The sequence below is a fragment of the Papio anubis genome, chromosome 9 (genome assembly GCF_008728515.1).
Source record: "Papio anubis isolate 15944 chromosome 9, Panubis1.0, whole genome shotgun sequence".
Classification (NCBI taxonomy): domain Eukaryota; kingdom Metazoa; phylum Chordata; class Mammalia; order Primates; family Cercopithecidae; genus Papio; species Papio anubis.
Window position 1 is genome coordinate 93076327 of NC_044984.1, and position 21247 is coordinate 93097573.

The 21247-nt window shown below is 39.4% G+C and overlaps 1 protein-coding gene across 3 annotated transcripts in view; it reads left to right on the top strand.

The window, feature by feature from the left end:
- The window catches only part of APAF1 (apoptotic peptidase activating factor 1), an 84193-nt gene extending 63592 nt beyond the window's left edge, over window positions 1-20601 (top strand). For all 3 annotated transcript variants that reach the window (XM_021923313.2, XM_021923315.2, XM_021923317.2), the window contains 6 exons: window positions 2872-2997; window positions 10717-10836; window positions 11152-11277; window positions 12935-13060; window positions 14694-14837; window positions 19863-20601. In XM_021923313.2, the coding sequence (XP_021779005.2) occupies window positions 2872-2997; window positions 10717-10836; window positions 11152-11277; window positions 12935-13060; window positions 14694-14837; window positions 19863-20009 (789 nt within the window). In that variant the 3' untranslated portion in view covers window positions 20010-20601. The remainder of the gene's footprint in view (window positions 1-2871; window positions 2998-10716; window positions 10837-11151; window positions 11278-12934; window positions 13061-14693; window positions 14838-19862) is intronic.
- Window positions 20602-21247: the final 646 nt, after the last annotated feature.

The window sequence follows — 21247 nt, forward strand, 5'->3', positions numbered from 1 at the left end:
ATGCTCTCATTGAATTTTTTTTTTTTATTATACTTTAAGTTCTAGGGTACATGTGCACAACGTGCGGTTTGTTACATATGTATATATGTGTCATGTTGGTGTGCTGCACCTATTAACTCATCATTTACATTGGGTATATCTCCTAATGCTATCCCTCCCCACTCCCCCCACCCCACAACAGGCCCCGGTGTGTGATGTTCCTCTTCCTGTGTCCAAGTGTTCTCATTGTTCAATTCCCACCTATGAGTGAGAACATGCAGTGTTTGGTTTTTTCTCCTTCTGATAGTTTGCTGAGAATGATGGTTTCCAGCTTCATCCATGTCCCCACAAAGGAGATGAACTTATCCTTTTTTATGGCTGCATAGTATTCCATGGTGTATATGTGCCACATTTTCTTAATCCAGTCTATCACTGATGGACATTTGGGTTGATTCCAAGTCTTTGCTATTGTGAATAGTGCTGCAATAAACATATGTGTGCATGTGTCTTTATAGCAGCATGATTTATAATCCTTTGGGTATATTCCCAGTAATAGGATGGCTGGGTCAAATGGTATTTCTAGTTCTAGATCCCTGAGGAATTGCCACACTGTTTTCCACAATGGTTGAACTAGTTTACAGTCCCACCAACAGTGTAAAAGTGTTCCTATTTCTCCACATCCTCTCCAGCACCTGTTGTTTCCTGACTTTTTAATGGTCATCATTCTAACTGGTGTGAGACGGTATCTCACTGTGGTTTTGATTTGCATTTCTCTGATGGCCAGTGATGACGAGCATTTTTTCATGTGTCTGTTGGTTGCATAAATGTCTTCTTTTGAGAAGTGTCTGTTCATATCCTTCACCCACTTTTTGATGGGATTATTTCTTGTAAGTTTGTTTAAGTTCTTTGTAGATTCTGGACATTAGCCCTTTGTCAGATAAATAGATTGCAAAAATTTTTTCCCATTCTGTAGTTTGCCTGTTCACTCTGATGGTACTTTCTTTTGCTGTGCAGAAGCTGTTTAGTTTAATTAGATCCCATTTGTCAATTTTGGCTTTTGTTGCTGTTGCTTTTGGTGTTTTAGACATGAAGTCCTTGCCCATGCCTATGTCCCGAATGGTATTGCCTAGGTTTTCTTCTCGGGTTTTTATGGTTTTAGGTCTAGCATTTAAGTCCTTAATCCATCTTGAATTAATTTTTGTATAAGGTGTAAGGAAGGGATCCAGTTTCAGCTTTCTACATATGGCTAGCCAGTTTCCCCAGCACCATTTATTAAATAGGGAAACCTTTCGCTATTGCTTGTTTTTGTCAGGTTTGTCAAAGATCAGATGGTTGTAGATGTGTGGTATTATTTCTGAGGGCTCTCTTCTGTTCCATTGGTCTATATCTCTGTTTTGGTACCAGTACCATGCCGTTTTGGTCACTGTAGCCTTGTAGTACAGTTTGAAGTCAGGTAGCGTGATGCCTCCAGCTTTGTTCTTTTGGCTTAGGATTGTCTTGGCAATGCGGGCTCTTTTTTGGTTCCATATGAACTTTAAAGTGGTTTTTTCCAATTCTGTGAAGAAAGTCATTGGTAGCTTGATGGGGATGGCATTGAATCTGTAAATTACCTTGGGCAGTATGGCCATTTTCACGATATTGATTCTTCCTATCCATGAGCATGGAATGTTCATTTGTTTGTGTCCTCTTTTATTTTGTTGAGCAGTGGTTTGTAGTTCTCCTTGAAGAGGTCCTTCACATCCCTTGTAAGTTGGATTTCTAGGTATTTTATTCTCTTTGAAGCAGTTGTGAATGGGAGTTCACTCATGATTTGGCTCTCTGTTTGTCTGTTATTGGTGTATAAGAATGCTTGTGATTTTTTCTCATTGATTTTGTATCCTGAGACTTTGCTGAAGTTGCTTATCAGCTTAAGGAGATTTTGGGCTGAGATGATGGGGTTTTCTCATTGAATTATAACATCCTGGATGTTTGGTGGTGTTATTCTTGTTGTAAAGTTGTCTAAACTCTTATTTCCACAATTTTCATAAAATCAATAAGTGGCAGAGCTAGGATTCAAACCCAGATCTCTGAGGCTATGTGCTCAACTCTTATGCTGTTCTGCCCTTGCCTTATAGGGTTTGTGAGATCATTCATCCTGCTTATTTAGGAAGGTTCTCATTCACACAATTCCCCTTTGTTTTCAAGGGGCTTTTCTTCCAGACATGTGGGTTAGGTTTGAGTTTCTGGAATCTCCTGCTTTAGCATCATCTGTATTTTCCTTAGGCTTTCTTGAGTACATTTTAATTTGGTCCATGAAACATATTTCCTCTCTCTCTTTTTTTTTTTTTTGGTATGAGTTCATTTGAAAGCCTTTTTTTTTTGACATAGTTATTATCTTTTGAATTTGTTACTACTTTTATTTGGAGTATTATTAGTCTTTGGCCCTCTTAAGTATTCTTATTGCACTGCCCACCAGCCTTCTCGTATCCTCTTTTCCTTTACCTGTCTCCCTCATCATCTTTTATCTTCCCTTGTTTGTGTTGTTTTATGAAGAATTTGCCATCCAGGACTTACTTTCTTCTCTCATATCCATCTTAAATGTCTTTTTTTTTTGGAGGGCGAGCCTAGACAGCCACTTGTTTGATGAAGTGGGGAGTTGAGTAATCAGAAGGACCACTGGTTCCTACTGCTGTCTGATGATTGCAGTGTTTTATTTTAGGGTGTAATATGTTGGTATGTATGCATACATATGTGCATATATATGTGACATTCATTTGTTTTTAATTAGGGTGAAAGCACCAGATGGAAATTCTGTACCCTCTAGTCTAATTTTAGTTTAATATCTTTGGGGTGTAATGCCTATGTGTTGCTTAGTTTCTTCAGATTAATTTTCTGTGTTTTTCTGCTTTGAAGATTTTAGAACTTGTAAACAATAGAATCTTCCAGTCCAGGATTCGGCACAAGAAAACTGTATGGCACATCCAGTTCACAGCCGATGAGAAGACACTTATTTCAAGTTCTGATGATTCTGCAATTCAGGTGAGAGAGAGGTTGAACTCTTAACATATTTAATGCTGATTCTAAAATGAACACTATGATTATGTCTAAAATCTGATGTATATTTTAAGCACATTGCTTTGGGCATACATTCAGATTATGCACATGGGCTTAGATGATTGGTGTTTCATATTTTTCTGTGGGTGAGACAGACAGTTTGTCTTAGAACCCTCTGTTGGAAGGGTGTTTATTTTGAAAATGAAGGGTTTGTTTACATTTTCTTGCCTGCCTTGGTATTTGGATTTGTATCAGTAAGTATACTTTTTGCCACATTTATGTAATTTCTCTTTATTTTTCTTTACAGTAGTAAAATCCAGTGGAAATCATTTCATTCTTTCCTTTTAAGAACAAGATGTTTATTACAGGAATGAAATTCTGTGAAAAGAGAATAGTTTGACATAATAAAGAATTGTAGATATGGAGGCCTAAGCTTACTATATATTCTTTAAAAATTTACTTGATTATTAAAGTCCCAAAGCACATTGTTTTAAAATTCAAATAGTTTTACAAGATTTATTATGAAAAATAGACCCTTTCCCCCATTTCTCATTCTCCAGAGGCACCACTTTTAGCTTTTAGATGTTTCTTTTGATATTACCTTCATGCCTCTGTATGGCATGCTCATAGTGCTCTTCTTGATTTTACCATTTGACAAGTTACCTACCGAATTCCCTACAGGAAGATGCCGCTTTTTTCCTTCTCCCACCTGTCCTGCCCTCAGCTTATGTGCATACACCCGTTCACAGACACTCATTTATCAATCCATTTATCCCAATTATGACGAAATTTTGTTTAGATCCTTCCTGTTATTATGATCACTGTGTACTAAGGGTACTGTGAATGCGTTTTTTGTCTTAATGCAGTGTAGGAAAATTTGACTTTTGGGTGTAGTTGGAGATTATTTTACACTAAAACTTTGAAGACATTGCTCCATTTTCTTCCAAGTTCCAAAGTTCATGTTGAAAAGTCTGAAGCCATTTTGCTGCCTAATCTTTCTCTCTGGAAGATTTTAGGGTATTCATTTTGTCCCCAGAATTTTGAAATTTCCTGATGATATACTGTGGTGTTAGTTTTTATTAATCGTTTTGGACATTCAGTCTTCCTTCTCAATTTGGAAACCTATGTTTTTCAATTCATGGAAGTTGGATTATTTCTTTGATTCTTTCCTTTTTGTTCCAGTTTGCTTTTTCTTTTTGTAACAACCATTATTCAGATGTTAGATCTCCTGGACCGATAATCTAGTTTTCTTTTCCCACATTTCATCTTTTTATACTGTGCTTTATTTTCTTTTCTTTTCTCTTCTATTTTTTTTTTTTGAGATGGAGTCTCATTCTGTTGCCCAGGCTGGAGTGCAGTGGTGTGATCTTGGCTCACTACAACCTCTGCCTCCTGGGTTCAAGCAGTTCTCTTGCCTCAGCGTCCTGAGTAGCTGGGATTACAGGTGCATGCCACTATGCTAGGCTATTTTTTTTTGTTTTTTTAAGTAGAGGTGAGATTTCACCGTGCTGGCCAGGCTGGTCTCGAACTCCTGACCTCATGATCCTCCCGCCTCGGCGTCCCAAAGTGCTGGGATTACAGGCGTGAGCCCCTGCACCTGGCCTACTGTGCTCTGTTTTCTGGGAGTTTTCCTCAGTTTTGCCTTCCAGCCATTTTATTGAGATTTTCATTTCTACTATTATATTTCTAATGCATTAAATTCTTCTTTTGTAGATAGAATATTTTATCTCTCTGAGGAGATATACACACAGACAGGTAAATAAATATATATAATATATATAGAAATTACACACACATACATGCGCGCGCACACACACACACACACACACACATATGTGTAATTTTTTTTTTTGTTTTTTGAGATGGAGTTTCACTCTTCTTGCCCAGGCTGGAGTGCAATGGTGCCACCTTGGCTCACCGCAACCCCCGCCTCCCAGGTTCAAGCAATTTTCCTGCCTTAGCCTCCTGAGTATCTGGGATTACAGGCATGCACCACCACACCCAGCTAATTTTTGTATATTTAGTAGAGATGGGGTTTCATCATGTTGGTAAGGCTGATCTTAAACTCTGGATCTCAGGTGATCCACCTACCTTGGCTTCCCAATGTGCTGGAATTACAGGCATGAGCCACTGTGCCTGGCTTATATATATAATTTTTTTCCCCATAAATTTTTATTTTGCTGCATAGTTGCTGTTCCCTCCAAGTTGCTTTTTTCTGTTTGGTTGTTTTGACCTCCTATTTTGAAGGCTTCCTTAGCTCTCAGTGGTATTGGCTACCAGAGATGTGTACTAAACAACTGGCTGAAAGCTCTGTGTGTTGACTGAGATCTTCTCTAAAAGGTGATCTGAAAGGGGAACCTTTATTGTGAGTATCTTCAGGTCTTTTGTCTTGGTCTCCTCAGATTCCTAGAGAGGAATTTTCTGGTCTCTTGCCTGGAGGATAAACCTGGCTGGCAGGTTCTTAGAGCTAAGTTGGGGAAGAGAACAGGAAGTATTAATAGATGTTGGATCTCAACATTTAGTATGTAAACCTTCCCTTGATCCCTCGTTATCAGAATTGTAATTCTACCCTGAGTTGTGCTGGTGCCCTTAAATTCCGAGATTCTTCTTTCTAGTTTGCTGTCACTGTCTGTCTACTTTCTTCCCTTTTTTCTCATAGTAACTTTGGGATTCAGCAGCAATTCTTTTCTTTTTTCTTTTTTTTTGAGACAGTCTTGCTTTATTGCCTGGGCTGGAGTGCAGTGGTGCAATCTCTGCTCACTGAAACCTCCACCTCCGAGATTCAAGTGATTCTTCTGCCTCAGCCTCCTGAGTAGCTGGAATTACAGGCACCTGACACCACACACAGCTAATTTTTTGTATTTTTAGTAGAGACAGGGTTTCACCATGTTGGCCAGGCTGGTCTTGAACTCCTGATCTCAAGTGATCTGCTCACCTTGGCCTCCCAAAGTGCTAGGATTACAGGTGTGAGCCACTGTGCCTGGCCTTCTTTTTTTTTTTTATATGAAATCAAGTTTCCTAAACTCCTTGGAGGAGTGGGGAGGTCCAGCATTTCTAGTTTCACAGGTCTGCAGCTCCTCTTGTTTTCATGAGGCATTAAAAATATGGCCTTACTGGGCGCAGTGGCTCACATCTTTAATCCCAACACTTTGGGAGTCTGAGGTGGAAGGATTGCTTGAGGCCAGGAGTTAGAGACCAGTCTGCACAACACAGCAAGACCCCACCTCTACAAAATAAAATAAATTAGCCAGGTGTGGTAGTGCATGCCTGTAATCCCAGCTACTCAGGAGGCTGAGGTTGGAGGATCACTTGAGCCTAGGAGGTCCAGGCTGGAGTGAGCTATGATCATGCTACTGCACTCCAGCCTGGGCAACAGAGCAAATCCCCATCTCAAATATATAATGGCCTTGTTCTTAGGAGATCTCTTTGCTCCATCCCCTTCCTTCACAGTTATTTGGACCTTCTCTTTCTTTTGTTGCCCTTATCCTTGTTATACTCCATTTGGATTCTATTCCCTGTGGTTTCTCCTCATTGTAGGGTTGTCCTGGTTAATTTTATCAGCTCACAAGGCTCACATTGCTCCAGTCCTTCCAGACTGTACCCAGCCCCCTCACACTCAGTGTCTGCTACTCTTCTCTAGTTGGTCCATTGCACTTTCTGGTGAACACCATGTGGCTATCAGGATTCTCTGCCTCCTAATTCCTAATACTTATATTCTTAGCCCCACCCTCATTTCCTCCTTTGGGTATACTTAGTACCTTCCATTTTTGAGCATTTTGGGAGTTCATAATGCCGATTTTGTTGCTTTAGACTTTTTCTTTTCTTTACTTTTTTTTTGAGACAGTCTTGCTCTGTTGCCAGGCTGAAGTGCAGTGGCACGATCTCGGCTCACTGTAGCCTCCACCTCCTGGGTTCAAGCGATTCCCCTGCCTCAGCCTCCTGAGTAGCTGGGACTACAGGCATGTGCTACCATGCCCAGCTAATTTTTTTTTTTTTTGTATTTTTTTAGTGGAGATGGGGTTTCACCATGTTGGCCAGGACGGTCTCGATCTCTTGACCTTGTGATCCTCCCGCCTCAGCCTCCCAAAGTGCTGGGATTACAGGCATGGACACCGTGCCTGGCTGCTTTTGACTTTTTCGAATGCCTTTAGGATTCTGTTTTCTTGACTTTGCTGAGTCAGTTACCATTCTCCTGCTTTCCAGCCTCCCACATTTTGTTGCTGTTATCTCCTTTCTCATTCTTTTGACCTTGCCATTTTAGTAGAGCTTTAGAAGTGAAGGAGATAATGCATATGTTCAATGGAAGCTATTATATTCTTTTATTTGTGTATATATATTGCTTATGGTGGCAATATTTAATTATATTGTTAAAAACGGTTTTGGGAAAAAGATCTTTTAATGTTATGTCTGTGTGAGTCCTAGGAAGGAGTATGATTCGAATGAAATTTGGCTTCAGTGCAGAAACTTATTTGTTATAGGCTCCCATGACACTGGTGTTCTAGCTGTAAAACTCAGTGTAATAGTCACCTTTCTTCCTCTCCAGATGTCTTTGAAATGGGTAAAACTAAAAACTACATTTGATGAAGTTCTTTTGAGACATTGTATACTATGTAGTTTTCCATCAAAAGTTAAATTCATAAGGTTTTTATGACCAGCTTGACGATTTCAGGTATTCTCAGCTAGAGGGAAGAATAATTTCTAGAAATATTTTTAGAAAAGGAGTTAGATTATATTTAGAAATATGATTATTATATTATAGAAATAAGTAGTTGTGTTTCTTCCTCTTTTTCTGTTCTACTCAGAATACTTCTTACATTTACAGTGTTTTAAATGGAATAAAACTCTGTAGATATTTTCAAGAAATGACTGGTTGGGTTTTGTTTTCGTTTTTTAAAGTTTTTGTAAATGATTATATGGAGGTTTGTTTTAGTCATCTTTGTATCCCCAATGCCTGGAATGCAGTAAGGGTTCTGTAAATCTTTGCTAAGCTGAAGTTATTGCCAAAATTTGAAGAATCAACTCACTTGATTATCGCTCTTAGGATTGTGAAAATTGAGGTCTACTTTGGTAGTTTTTGATCCTTTACCTTGAGGTAAATAAAGGCCAAGTATTACCCATGCTTACATGAGCCAGTATATAAGACTGTGTTAGTTCTTGCTGGTATGAAACGTTTCCGGCCGGGCGTGGTGGCTCACACCTGTAATCCTAGCACTTTGGGAGGCCGAGGCGGGTGGATCACGAGGTCAGGAGATTGAGACCATCCTGGCTAACACGGTGAAACCCTGTCTCTACTAAAAAATACAAAAAAATTAGCCAGATGTGGTGGTGGGTACCCGTAGTCCCAGCTACTGGGGAGGCTGAGGCAGGAGAATGGCGTGAACCTGGGAGGCGGAGCTTGCAGTGAGCTGAGATCCCACCACTGCACTCCAGCCTGGGAGACAGAGCAAAACTCTGTCTCAAAAAGAAAAGAAAAGAAAAGTTTCCTTAGCATTTCTACAATTTAAATTTTATTCATATAGTTGAAAAAATTCTACAAGTATATATACACTGCAAACATAGTCAATGATAGAGACATCCCCAGACTCAACTTTTACATTTGACTAATGGTGGTGGAAGTTTAGTGATATTAAGGTTATTCAGTTAGCACAGTATGTTCAGTCCAACAACAACAACAACAAAAAATCACTCATCATCATTGCCTAGTCAGAAACCTTCTGTAACAAAAGCTACAAAGGCTATTCCTAATCTGCCCTCAGTGGTTGTCAGATTCTTCATTATATCTGCTTAGGAAGGCTGTCTGAGTTCTTGATGCAGAGGGCAGAAGTAAGATACTAAGTTAGAAATGAACATTGAATCAGGCAAAGCTAGAACAGGCAGTGTCTGTAAACTAGGAGGAGCTGTTCAGCATAGCCATTGATCCTCCAGTTCAGTAAAGCCCGGAAATGGGGAGGAGAGAGCCAGGAGGTTCCTAGTAGAAATGGACTAAGGTCTTTTATGCTTAGTCACATGGGGTGCCCTTCCTCTCTGGTCTGATTTGGGAAGCCAGAAAAGCCTCCATTTATCCCTCTTCCCCCGGCATATCTCATTGGGTTCTTAAAATTTGAAAATTACTAATTCATTCTCTTTAGAATTACTCTCACTTCCAGTTTGTCTTCTAAAGTTCTCTTGCTTGCATGCAAGACCCTATGCTCCTGATATCCTGCTTCTGTGAATGAGCATTCTGAGGCAGAAGATGAGATCTGAAAGCCAGGGCTTGGTGGGGAGGGCGACTGCTAAATGTGGTGGTAAAAGAAGTAAAAAAAGGGGAAGAAGAGATGTCATTTCTTTTAAGATTTTGCCTAGGTCTGATTAAAGATATTTCTGCTGTTTAACATTGGCCAGTAAAAAGCTAGACTCAGAATGTTACTCATATGCATACCTGTAGTGGTGGCTGCTTTTTCTTTATCTTTTTATTCTTTTGGAGCTGGCCTGTTTGCCCATACCTCAGAATTTTGGCTTCATCAGGCCCACGGGGCTGTTTCTTTGGATACCTTCCCAACCTTTTTTCTCTTCTGTTTCTTCTGCGTCTCGTATGCTCTAGTTGGATGGAACCATGAGCAGGCCCCTTTTGACGTTTCCCTGCTCCTATACTTTAACTCCAACATTTATTCCCTTTGAAGAACCCTTCTCAGTTTGTGAATCACACTTTCAACCCATTCCTCAAGCCTACTTTGAATGTGTTATCTCCACCAAATTTTCTCTAAGCAATTACTTTTTTGACTTTCACAGAACTTTTATCTCTATCATTGTATCTTATATTGTAGGATTTTTTTTGGGTTTCTTGTATTTCTCATTTTCTTTGCTAAACTCTTAAGTTTCTTTATGCTAGATCCTTGTTTGATTCATATTTGCTTTGCATATAGGTACTAAATAAACATTTGTTAAATAAGTTAATTTGAAGTCAAGTATTAATAAAGCTCTAAATACAGTTGCTTTGATTTAGTAATTAAGAGATGCCCTTTACATGGACATAGCATAAAAATAAACTTCTGTTCTGTGTACCTCTGTGTCTCAGATTCATTTGTATGCGTATTTTGTGCTAGTTACTCATGTTATTTCAATCCCCCCACACCTTTCCTTATGTCTGAGGAGCTCCTCCTGAAGCTGCACGTGAAAAACAATGCCTTCTCACTTCTGTCATTTTGAGGATTGTATTGGGGGATAGCTGAGATATTTGAACCTTGGAAACTCTGTGTTCTGTTTTGAAGCTGCTTTGATCAACTGACCTTCCTAGGCCAGCTTCAGTTGAGCCAGGATCTGTAGACTTCCCCAGCTTGTAGGTTCAGAAATCTGTGACTATGTAATTAGGATAATTTTCTCAGGAAAATTTAATCAGATGGTGAGCTCACTGGCATATTGTGTGTTCTTTTTTTCTTTTTTTTTCTATCTTCTGGTATAATTAACTGTTCTCCAAGCAACTGAAGAAAACAAATTTTATTTAGGAGGAGAAATATTTTATTTTGCCTCTAGTCAATTTACTTAACCCCAGCTTCTCTCTCTGTCTGTAAAATGTGGACACCATAGTCTTCTCTGTTATTCTTCTCTGTTTTACTGAAATGCTGTGTGAGTAAAAAACTTTAGACAAGAGAATGTACACTCTGTCCACCCCTCCAATGAGATAGGATCGGGGGAGGATTATAACAGACATATTTCTTTCACATTCAGGTATGGAATTGGCAGTTGGAGGAATATGTCTTTCTACAAGCCCATCAGGAAACAGTGAAAGACTTTAGACTCTTGAAAAATTCAAGACTGCTTTCTTGGTCATTTGATGGAACAGTGAAGGTAATTTGAAGTATAAATTTGTTTTTGAAAATGTATTCTCATATTGCAGTGATTATATTGAGACAGCCAAAAGCCACTGAAGGCTAATTACTTACAATAAAAATTTTTTATTTTTCTCATGCTTGTTTTCTGTTCATTGCAGTCACCTACATCTGCTGTGTTTTAATGAGCATTTATAGTGTTAGTCACATTTAAAGTAAAGGGGTCAGAACAGCCAGTGTACTAAAACTCGTTTTATAGATCTGTCTTGTAGCTGATTATGCTTTTTAATATAAAATGTTCTTAAAAGTGTCAACCTCCAATTTTTTTTTTAAGGTATGGAATATTATTACTGGAAAAATAGAAAAAGACTTTGTCTGTCACCAGGGTACAGTACTTTCTTGTGACATTTCTCATGATGCTACCAAGTTTTCGTCTACCTCTGCTGACAAGACTGCAAAGGTAGGTCAATCAGTTGAAACCATGCATAAAACTTTGGTAGTGGTTATGTATAATGAGTCCAAATAATATATACAACAGGACATAACAGTTGCTGTCTACATGTCTGTCCCATATTTTGTGATCTTTTGGATGACGCCCATTGGCATTTAGTTGGTATCAAATGAATGAAATGAAATACATTGAGGACTTCCATAAGTAATCCTTATGGATTACTTTTTGTCTATAATCAAATGCAACCTCTACTGCATACTGTAGGCAATGAAAATCATTGAAAGGGATTTACATTTAATTATACACTGACAATACAATTTTAATATAATTAATGTAATATAATTGACTGTGTCTGAAATCACATTCTGGTGAATGATGCTGCTTGGTTGGGGACCTCAAGTACTCCCTTCTCTCCTTTTTTTCTCCTTCTACCAGTCTTTATAAACTATAAACCTTGGAATCGTCAGGGACTCCATCCTGTCTTTTGTGCTCTGTTGATGACTCTTTAGTGCACCTTAGAGTTATCTTCTCCTCCTTGTCACCACCCTGAAGAGCATGCTTTCCTCCTCCACCACTGGTGGACTGTCCCAGCATCCTGCCTCTAGTCTGCACCTCTTCCACGTTATCTTCCATACCACTGCCTGTATCTCTTGTTGAAACACCTGTTACCTAACGGTTTTTAGGCCAACTACTTAGCTCATCACCGTCTTTTTCTGCTATATTGTTTCCTCTGTGCCAGCCAACTTTCCAACTTCATCTTTTTGTGCATGCTGCTAACTTTGGTTTGATAAACCTTCTACTGTTTTACCTTGAAGCATTATGACTCATCCTTCTAGACCTAGATTTGATGGGAGCTCTTTTGAAGCGTTTCCTGACCCTCAAGCAAGGTTAGCTGTTCTACCTCCAGTGTTTCTAGTACATTTTATTCATTTGTTAGAACATTTACTTCATACAACTGTTCACTAACTGTTTGTGAGCCTGTCTTCATGACTAAACTATAAACTTTTCAAGGATAGTGACTGTAGCTAGTTTATCTTATTGTACCACTAGTTCTAGCTCACAGTGCTTGGAACTTGGTAGTTTTCAGTATGTGGTTGCTAAATAATGTTGACAAAACCAAGAGACAATATGGAAAGGAAAAAAAAAACAGCATTTGGCTGCCAAGAAGTAGGCTAGTATAGTGACTAACCTTTAAAGATTACTTGTCACATCCTAGTAATTTCACTCTATATAATCTCATTTAATCTTCACAGCATAGGTACGACTGTCCTCATTTTACAGATGCAGAGTATGAAGCTATAGAAGCTTATATGAGTTGTCCTAGTCACAAGAATCTAGTGAACAGTGGAGTTAGGACTCACATTCAGGTCTGCTTCACTCCACAGACTGCTCTTAGTTGATTCGGTGTTCTTCCATGTAGGTCTAAACTAAGGAAGGAGTGACATTGATCCTTGAGCTGAATTTAACTTGAGTAATTAAAGGGAATCTCAGAAAAATTAACAAGATTGCATGCTGGAACTTGGGCATCTCATGAAAGTTTATGAATTGCCAAATATTAGAATGTCCATGTGATTGAATTTATGGCTGAATAGCACTCAAGGCAGGGTTTGCAGATGCTTATTTTGAGTGTATGTACCATTGCTAAACAATCCTAATTGCCTTCCAGATCTGGAGTTTTGATCTCCTTTTGCCACTTCATGAATTGAGGGGCCACAATGGCTGTGTGCGCTGCTCTGCCTTCTCTATGGACAGTACCCTGCTGGCAACGGGAGATGACAATGGAGAAATCAGGGTAGGGTGTTTGCTGACATGAGAGCACTGCTCCTCTTGTAGCTTGGGCTAGCACTCTTCACAGTGGGGACCTTTGTTCATGGGTCAGGGAAGCATAGTCCTGAAGTTCTGGTTGGATGAGGCATTCTTTTTATTTCTTGTGCACATTGTATTCACAGCTGCACTCCACTGCAGAAACGGATTCATTTTAGAGTTAGAGTGAAGCATTCCCTGTATATGTGAGGAGGCAAGTGCTCTAGTCATTTGCAGTTCATTCTCTGCCATTAGCTTGAGAATGATTCATCTTAATTCTTGGACTTGAACCAAAGGTTGTTTTTAGTAGCAGAATTTGAGGAAAATAATTTTGTAAATTACGGTCTGGATTATAAATGAATTGCAAATCCTGCTGTTTTCTGGAAAGAAAAGATCTCTTTAGCACTATACCCATTTGATAGCCATTTACAGTGTGGTTTGTTGCAGTCCTCTGTGGACTGCCTGCCTGTTAAATCGTGTAGAGGTTCACATTTTTGTCATTGGGGGGCAGCGAAGGGCTCCTTATTGAGTCAGAGGCTGCATGATAGGCCAGTTTTTATTGCTCTGCAGTGCTTAAGATATACATACAAACCATGCCAGTTTTATTTAGAAAACAGTCTATTTTTTTTAGATATATAATTTTGACTTTTAGAAAACAATCTTTTTACGAGGCATAGAATGTTGTTCTCTCTGTGTCTGTGGAAATATAGTACCATATGGAAAGTATTGCATGCTGAAAGCTTAGAAATTATGGAAAAGGAGTCAATTGACTTAGTTGTGTCAGAAGAATTGGGGAGCTGATTGAAAAAGTTTGGGCATTGGGATGACTACTTTGGTAACCCGTATATATGAGGAAGGTGGGGTTTTCCCCCCTTTCATTACAAAGGAGGATTTAAAACTCCAGGAATAGGTATATAGTGCAGAAGACTAGAAGAGTATACAGTTTGCAGGAATAGAGGTGTTATCAGATGGGCTTTCTAGGGAAATTAAGATTCTTCTGCTTGAGGAGTAAGTAACCAACCTTCTCTCTACCAGTCACATAAATGTGTGTCAGCTGAAGTGGCAGGGCTGCTTTGGAAATGTTCATTTTGCTCTGAGTTCGCATCTTTGGATGAATGTGCTCCTTTACCAGTTATGAGGCAGTGTTTCATTTTTTCAACCACTGCAGGAAAAAATTGTCTGTCTTAAAATTGTGTTATTTTAAAAATTTTTGTTGGTACATTAAAAAATTTTTTTTCTCCCTGATTATTCAGAGTATAGGAAAGTTACTGATTTTTTTATGTATGTGTACTATCTTACTGAACTCTTTCTAATGAGTTTTTCCATTTGGTTCTCTTGGATTTCCTAGGGAGAGATTTGCAAATGATGATTTTATTTTCTCTTACCATTTATGCCTCTGTTTCTTTTTCTTATTCTGATGTACCTTTATTTGAAAAATTGGAGCACTGCTTATATATTAAATGTCACTGGAAATAAATGGCAATATTAGCATCTGGATAGGATTGTTTATAAAAGTCTAGTAAAATAATTTTAGAATACATATATATGGACATATATATGTTTTAAAACTAGAGAAGCTTCTGGATAACTCTGTTAATGAATTGTGTATCATGTTTACGTAGATATGGAATGTCTCAAACGGTGAGCTTCTTCACTTGTGTGCTCCGCTTTCAGAAGAAGGAGCTGCTACCCATGGAGGCTGGGTGACTGACCTTTGCTTTTCTCCAGATGGCAAAATGCTTATCTCTGCTGGAGGATATATTAAGGTAAGAGTTTCCCAAGAACTGTGAAAGAAAATAATAGCCTATATCATACTTTCCAAGCTATTTTCACTTCCTGTTTCTCAGTTGGGCCTTTTACAACCCAGCAGAGTAAAAAGGCTGCTACTCTGGAGGCTGAGGTGGGAGGATAACTCGAGTCTGTGAGGTCAGGGCTGCTTTGAGCCATGATTACCCCATGGCACTCCACCCTGGGTCACAGAGCGAGACCCTGTGTCAAAAAAAAAAAAAAAATCTGGCAGTAAAATGAGTTTGGTAACTAAAAAAAGAACAGAAAAAAATATTGAAAACAAAAAAGAACCAGAAAAAAACTTTAAAAAATCATTAAAAGCCAGGCGCGGTGGCTCACGCCTGTAATCCCAACACTTTGGGAGGCTGAGGCAGGCAGATCACCTGAGGTCAGGAGTTCGAGACCAGCCTGGCCAACATGGCGAAACCCCATCTCTACTAAAAATACAAAAATTAGCCAGGTGTGGTGGCGCACGCCTGCAGTCCTAGCTACTTGGGAGGCTGAGGCAGGAGAATCACTTGAATCTGGGAAGCAGAGGTTACAGTGAGCCAAGATCATGCCATTGCACTCCAGCCTAGGCAACAAGAGCAAAACTCTGTCTCAATAATTAATTGATTAATTAATTAAAACGGAAAACAGAAAAAAAAAAGGCAGTTACGGTTATCTCCATTTTGTAGTGATGAAACAGATCCACAGGACTACTTTCCTCAGATCTTGGGGAAGCTTCGGTGACAGTATTAGGGATGCCCTTAGTCCAGAGCTGTCATACTGCCCCATACTAAACTTGGGGCATTAGAATGACTAGCAAGTTGGGTGTTTAACTTAGTTCTGTTTTCCATGTCATTCACAATTAACTATGTTGGTTGAAAATCTTTAAAAAAACATATTTTTGAAATTTCTTCAGTAATAATAGCAGCAGTATATTGCTTTATAGTTTACAAAACGCTTCACTTCCCTCATCTTACTAGCCAGCTTTGTGAGGCTTAAATTTCATTCTTAGTTTGCATGTGAGGAAAATGATTTTCTGTGGAGGTTATAACTTTCCTAAAGTTACATAATTAGTGCCGGGTGTGGTGATTCACACCTGTAATCTCAGCACTTTGGGAGGCCAAGGCAGGCAGATCACTTGAGGTCAGAAGTTGAAGACCAGCCTGGCCAAAATGGCAAAACTCTGTCTCTGCTAAAAATAGAAAAATTAGCTGGGTTTTGTGGCGGGCATCTGTAGTCCCAGCTACTTGGGAGGCTGAGACATGAGACTCGCTTGAACCCCGGGGAAGTGGAGGTTGCAGTAAGCTAAGATCGCACCAATGTAGTCCAGCCTGGGCAACAGAGTGAGACTGTCTCAAAAACAAACAAACAAAAATAAAGTTACATAATTAGTAAATAGAAAAGCCAGGACTCAAACCCAGGTCTCTGCCTCTGTTTTCTCTAGCAAATCGGCTTTTTAAAACTTACTAGCGATTGAGGCCACAATTTGAATGTGTTGTGGTGCTTCAAGGTCATATTTTTGGTGTTTTTTTGATGCGTCTTTTATGTATCCACTCAAAAAGACTGTGTTGAATGTCCAGTGTGTGCTAAGCTCCTGCTGTGTGGCACAATGTTTATGGCTTGGTTCTTGCCTTTCAGCAGCTTACAGTCTATGGGGGAAGCAGGTGGTAAACCAATGAAGTCCCTAAAGTTTAGAAGGGGTCTGGGACATGCTTTCATGAGCAGGTGGAAGCACAGAGGAGAGGAGTGAACAGACCAACCTCAGAGAGTTAGCAGAGGCTTCACCTAGAGGGGAATGCTTGAAGTGAATCTTTTGAATAGTGGCTTACTTATAAAAGTGGTAGAAGATGATACTCTATATCAGCGGTCCCCAACCTTTTTGGCACTAGGGACTGGTTTCCTTGGAAGACAGTTTTTCCACAGATGGGGTGGTGGTGGGAAGTCGGGGGCGGGCAGTGGTTTCAGGATTAAACTGTTCCACCTCAGATCATCAGCATTAGATTCTCGTAAGGAGTGAGCAAGCTAGATCCCTCGCATGTGCAGTTCACAGTAGGGCTCCTGCTCCTATGAGAAACTAATGCCACCGCTGATCTGTCAGGAGGCGAAGCTTAGGTGGTAATGTTCACTCACCAGCCGCTCACCTCCTGCCCTGCGGATGGGTTCCTAGAAGGCCACAGACCAGTATTGGTCCATGGCCCGGGGACTGGGGACTCCTCTATATTGGGCTGATCACTTGGACATTCTGGAAGCTTTTTCATTTAAAATTGATTCCTAATAAGATCTTATGATACTGTTATTTCTTACTGAAAACATTTAAGTGTAGGAGATGATTCTCATTAATAGTCTAAGGCAGGATAACTGTTTGGAAATATTTGAATGACTGGTGTTTTGGTTACATGAGACCCACATGGCTACAATTTTACCACCATAAGAATCTAGCTTATAAAAAAAATAAATTAGAGGACAGTTTTTAGCTTTATGAAAGGTTATACTAAGGGGTACAAAAATACAGATAAACAAAGGGAGTAATTTCTAGTATTTGATAGTACAGTAGGGAAATTATAGTAGCGAGAATTATTATAATGTTCCCAACACAAAGAAAAGATAAATGTTTAAGGTGATGGATATCCCAATTATCCTAATTTGATCATTACACATTGTATCACATGTACCCCTAAAATATGTACAGCTATTATATATCAATAAAATCTTTTTAAAAAAGAAAGGATGTGTATTATCCCTTAACAAAGTTTCATTGAAAACACAATTCTGTTTACAAAATGTTGCATTAACCTACATCTTTATTCAGTTATTAGGAGATCCTGAGAAATGACCACCAATTGTTCTTCTTCAGTGTAAAGATAAACTGGAACTCAGTCTGCTCTGGGGATAATGCTTAGAAGAGAGTCATTGCTGTCTGTGTTGGAAGCTGGGGAGTCTTTGGCTATATTAGCTGCTGAAAAATTTAACTGCTCAGCTTTGACACCAAGTTTCTAGAGACCACATCATTTGATTCTCTGACTTCCACAGAATGCCATTACATAATTGAGAGTCTGGCTTATAAGATGTTAAAAAGATCAGTGATCATATTTTCAGAATTCTTGGGGAACCTTGAAATACAGCAGCAGAATAGGTTTACATACTATAGATGTTATGTCTTAAGGGTGAAATAACTTCTAGCCTATATATTTAGTTTGTATATTTAAATAACAATCAGGCTGCCTTTGCTTTCTGGTTTGATTACTAGCTTATTCAACTGATTATGATATAACCCAGCCTGCATCTACCCAGCATGATAATGAGACTATCCAAAAGCACAGAGCAAATTAAAAGTAAAAAGGAACAGCTGCTGTAGTGTCCAAGAAAATAGGCCTTTTGAGCCTGTTTACTTTAGAATCCAAGCTGTATAAATTGAATGCCAGTAAGATAAAGAAGGTATCCAGAAGCTAAAAAGTTCTTAAGTTCCAAATTATTCCTAAGTGAAAAAATAATTTAGTTGTTTGCCTGCATTATGCCACAGAGTACGTACTGAATGACAAGAAATTCACAATAATTCGTGCACATGAAGGGAAAGCTGATCTGAAGTATGGAATGCATAGTGATAAATGGTGGTGTGCCATGACTTGGTGGCAGCAGAGTGTAATGGTCGGGAGAGTGGGCTTTGGCCTTGAGATAGGCTGCCTGAGTTCAAAGCCTGGCTCTGCCACTCATTAGCTTTGTGACCTTGCACAAGATTGTTTAACTTCTGTGCCTTGATTTTCTTATCTGTAAAATTGCTGTAATGATAATGCCTAACTCATTTCAGAGATTTCCCATATACCTCTTTCCCCCACAAATACATAGCCTCTCCCATTATGAACATCCCCCCTCCAGATATGTGCATTTGTTAGAATTGATGGATCCACATTGACACATCATTACCACCCAAAGTCCACAGTCAGGATTTGCTCTTGGTGGTGTACATTTTTTGGGTAGTTGAACTAAGTGATCACTGAGGGCCTTAGTGACTGAAAACAAATGAATCTCAGGTTGGTGGAATGTGCTTGATTACATTGTTATTTTACAAAGCAAACTTGTGAGTTCTGGAAAATCCCAAGTTAGTGCATGCTGCTTCAGTGAGGTTTACCAAAGTCCATTGGGTATACTTTTAGCAGTTATTATTACTAATAGTGAACATGCATACTTGACCCACTCACATGGGAAAGACAGAATGCTAGGTACTGCCATAGGCACAAAGGTGGGTGAGACTATTATTGTGTTCATAATACTCAGGATCATGGTGAGCTTGAGGCCTCTTCAGAAGTAGTTTACGTGTATTGTCTCTTGCCCCCATTTTAGCTGTGACATTGATGGGTAAACTTTATGATTCCAATTTTTAAATGAATATAAATATTATTAGCAAATTCAGTGATTGGGAAGGAAAGGAAGGACTTGGCTAGAGCCCTTGCTATGTTTGAGATGTTCAATGTTTGCTTAGTAAATAAATAATGTAGATTATTTTATAAAGAAACTTGGTCAAGGGCTTTTGCATCACACCTGGGGAAAGGGAAGATTCATTGGAGAGAACATTGTTTCCTGTAGCCCATATTATGAATAGTTTGGGTCTCTGTCAGCATACCAGTCTGTGTCTGCAAAGGGGCATTTGAGTGAAGAGAGGGGCAATCTTCTGCCAATTCTCCTGAGAAGGACATGCAGACAAGAGAGTTGAGTCTGGCCACTGCCGTAATGGACTCTGTAGCTTCCTGTCTGCAGCCCTCAAGCAGGCTGTGTGTTTCTCCAGCATGACTCACAGTTGGAGTTAGGTGTAGGTGGAGCAGTGAGGCCATCACTAGTGTTCATCAGGAAAAGGCTGACCCGGTTGAACAGTATATTCAGCATTAAACCCAAGACATTTTCCTCCTGTTTGCTTTGAGTTTGGTTGCGGGGAGGACATAGGGCAGAGGATCTGCTGGCGCTATGAATTGTCACACAGTGTAATTATCAATCTAATGAGAATTTTATTTTTCTCTGAACAGTGGTGGAACGTTGTCACTGGGGAATCCTCACAGACCTTCTACACAAATGGAACCAATCTTAAGAAAATACATGTGTCCCCTGACTTCAAAACATATGTGACTGTGGATAATCTTGGTATTTTATATATTTTACAGACTTTAGAATAAAATAGTTAAGCATTAATGTAGTTGAACTTTTAAAAATTTTGAATTGGAAAAAAGTTCTAATGAAACTCTGATATCAACTTTTTATAAAGCTCTGAATTGTTTTGCAGTATTGCATTCATTACAAAAGTGTTTGTGGTTGGATGAATAATATTAATGTAGCTTTTTCCCAAATGAACATACCTTTAATCTTGTTTTTCATGATCATCATTAACAGTTTGTCCTTAAGATGCAAATGAAAATGTGAATACATACCTTGTTGTACTGTTGGTAATTCTGTCTTGATGCATTCAAAATGGTTGCCATAATTAATGAGAAGAATTTGGAGGAAATTTGTATTTTAATACTGTCTGTATTTATTACTGTTATGCAGGCTGTGCCTCAGGGTAGCAGTGGTCTGCTTTTTGAACCACACTTACCCCAAGGGAGTATTGTTCTCCCAAATACAATCTTAAGAGTTTTTTTGCACTCTTTAAATTTGCCGTAAAAATATTGTGTCTGTGTGCATAGTCTGCGGCATTTCCTTTAATAGACTCAATAACTGAGTCTTGGATTTAGCAGGCCCCATTTTTTTTTTTTTGGGAGACTGGGTCTCGCTCTGTTGCCAGGCTGGAGTGAGGTGGCATGATCTCAGCTCACTGCAACCGCTACCTCCTGGGTTCAGCCATTCTCCTGCCTCAGCCTCCCAAGTAGCTGGTACTACAGGTGTGTGCCACCACGCCTGGCTAATTTTTGTATTTTTAGTAGAGATGGGATTTCACCATGTTGGCCAGGATGGTCTCGATCTCTTGACCTCATCATCTGCCTGCCTTGGCCTCCCAAAGTGCTGAGATTACAGGCGTGAGCCACCGTGCCTGGCCAGGCTCCTTCTCTTTTAATGGAGACAGGGTCTTGCGCTATCACCCAGGCTGGAGTGCAGTGGCATAATCATACCTCATTGCAGCCTCAAACTCCTAGATTCAGACAATCCTCCTGCCTCAGCCTCCCAAGTAGCCGAGACTACAGGCACGAGCCACCACACCCAGTTAATTTTAAAATTTTCTTGTAGAGACAGTGTCTCCCTATTTTGCCTAGGCTGGTCTTGAACTCTTGGCCTCAAGTAATCCTCCTGCCTCCGCCTCCCAAATTGTTGGGATTATAGATGTGAGCCACTGGCCTGGCCTTCAGCAGTTCTTTTTGTGAAGTAAAACTTGTATGTTGGAAAGAGTAGATTTTATTGGTCTACCCTTTTCTCACTGTAG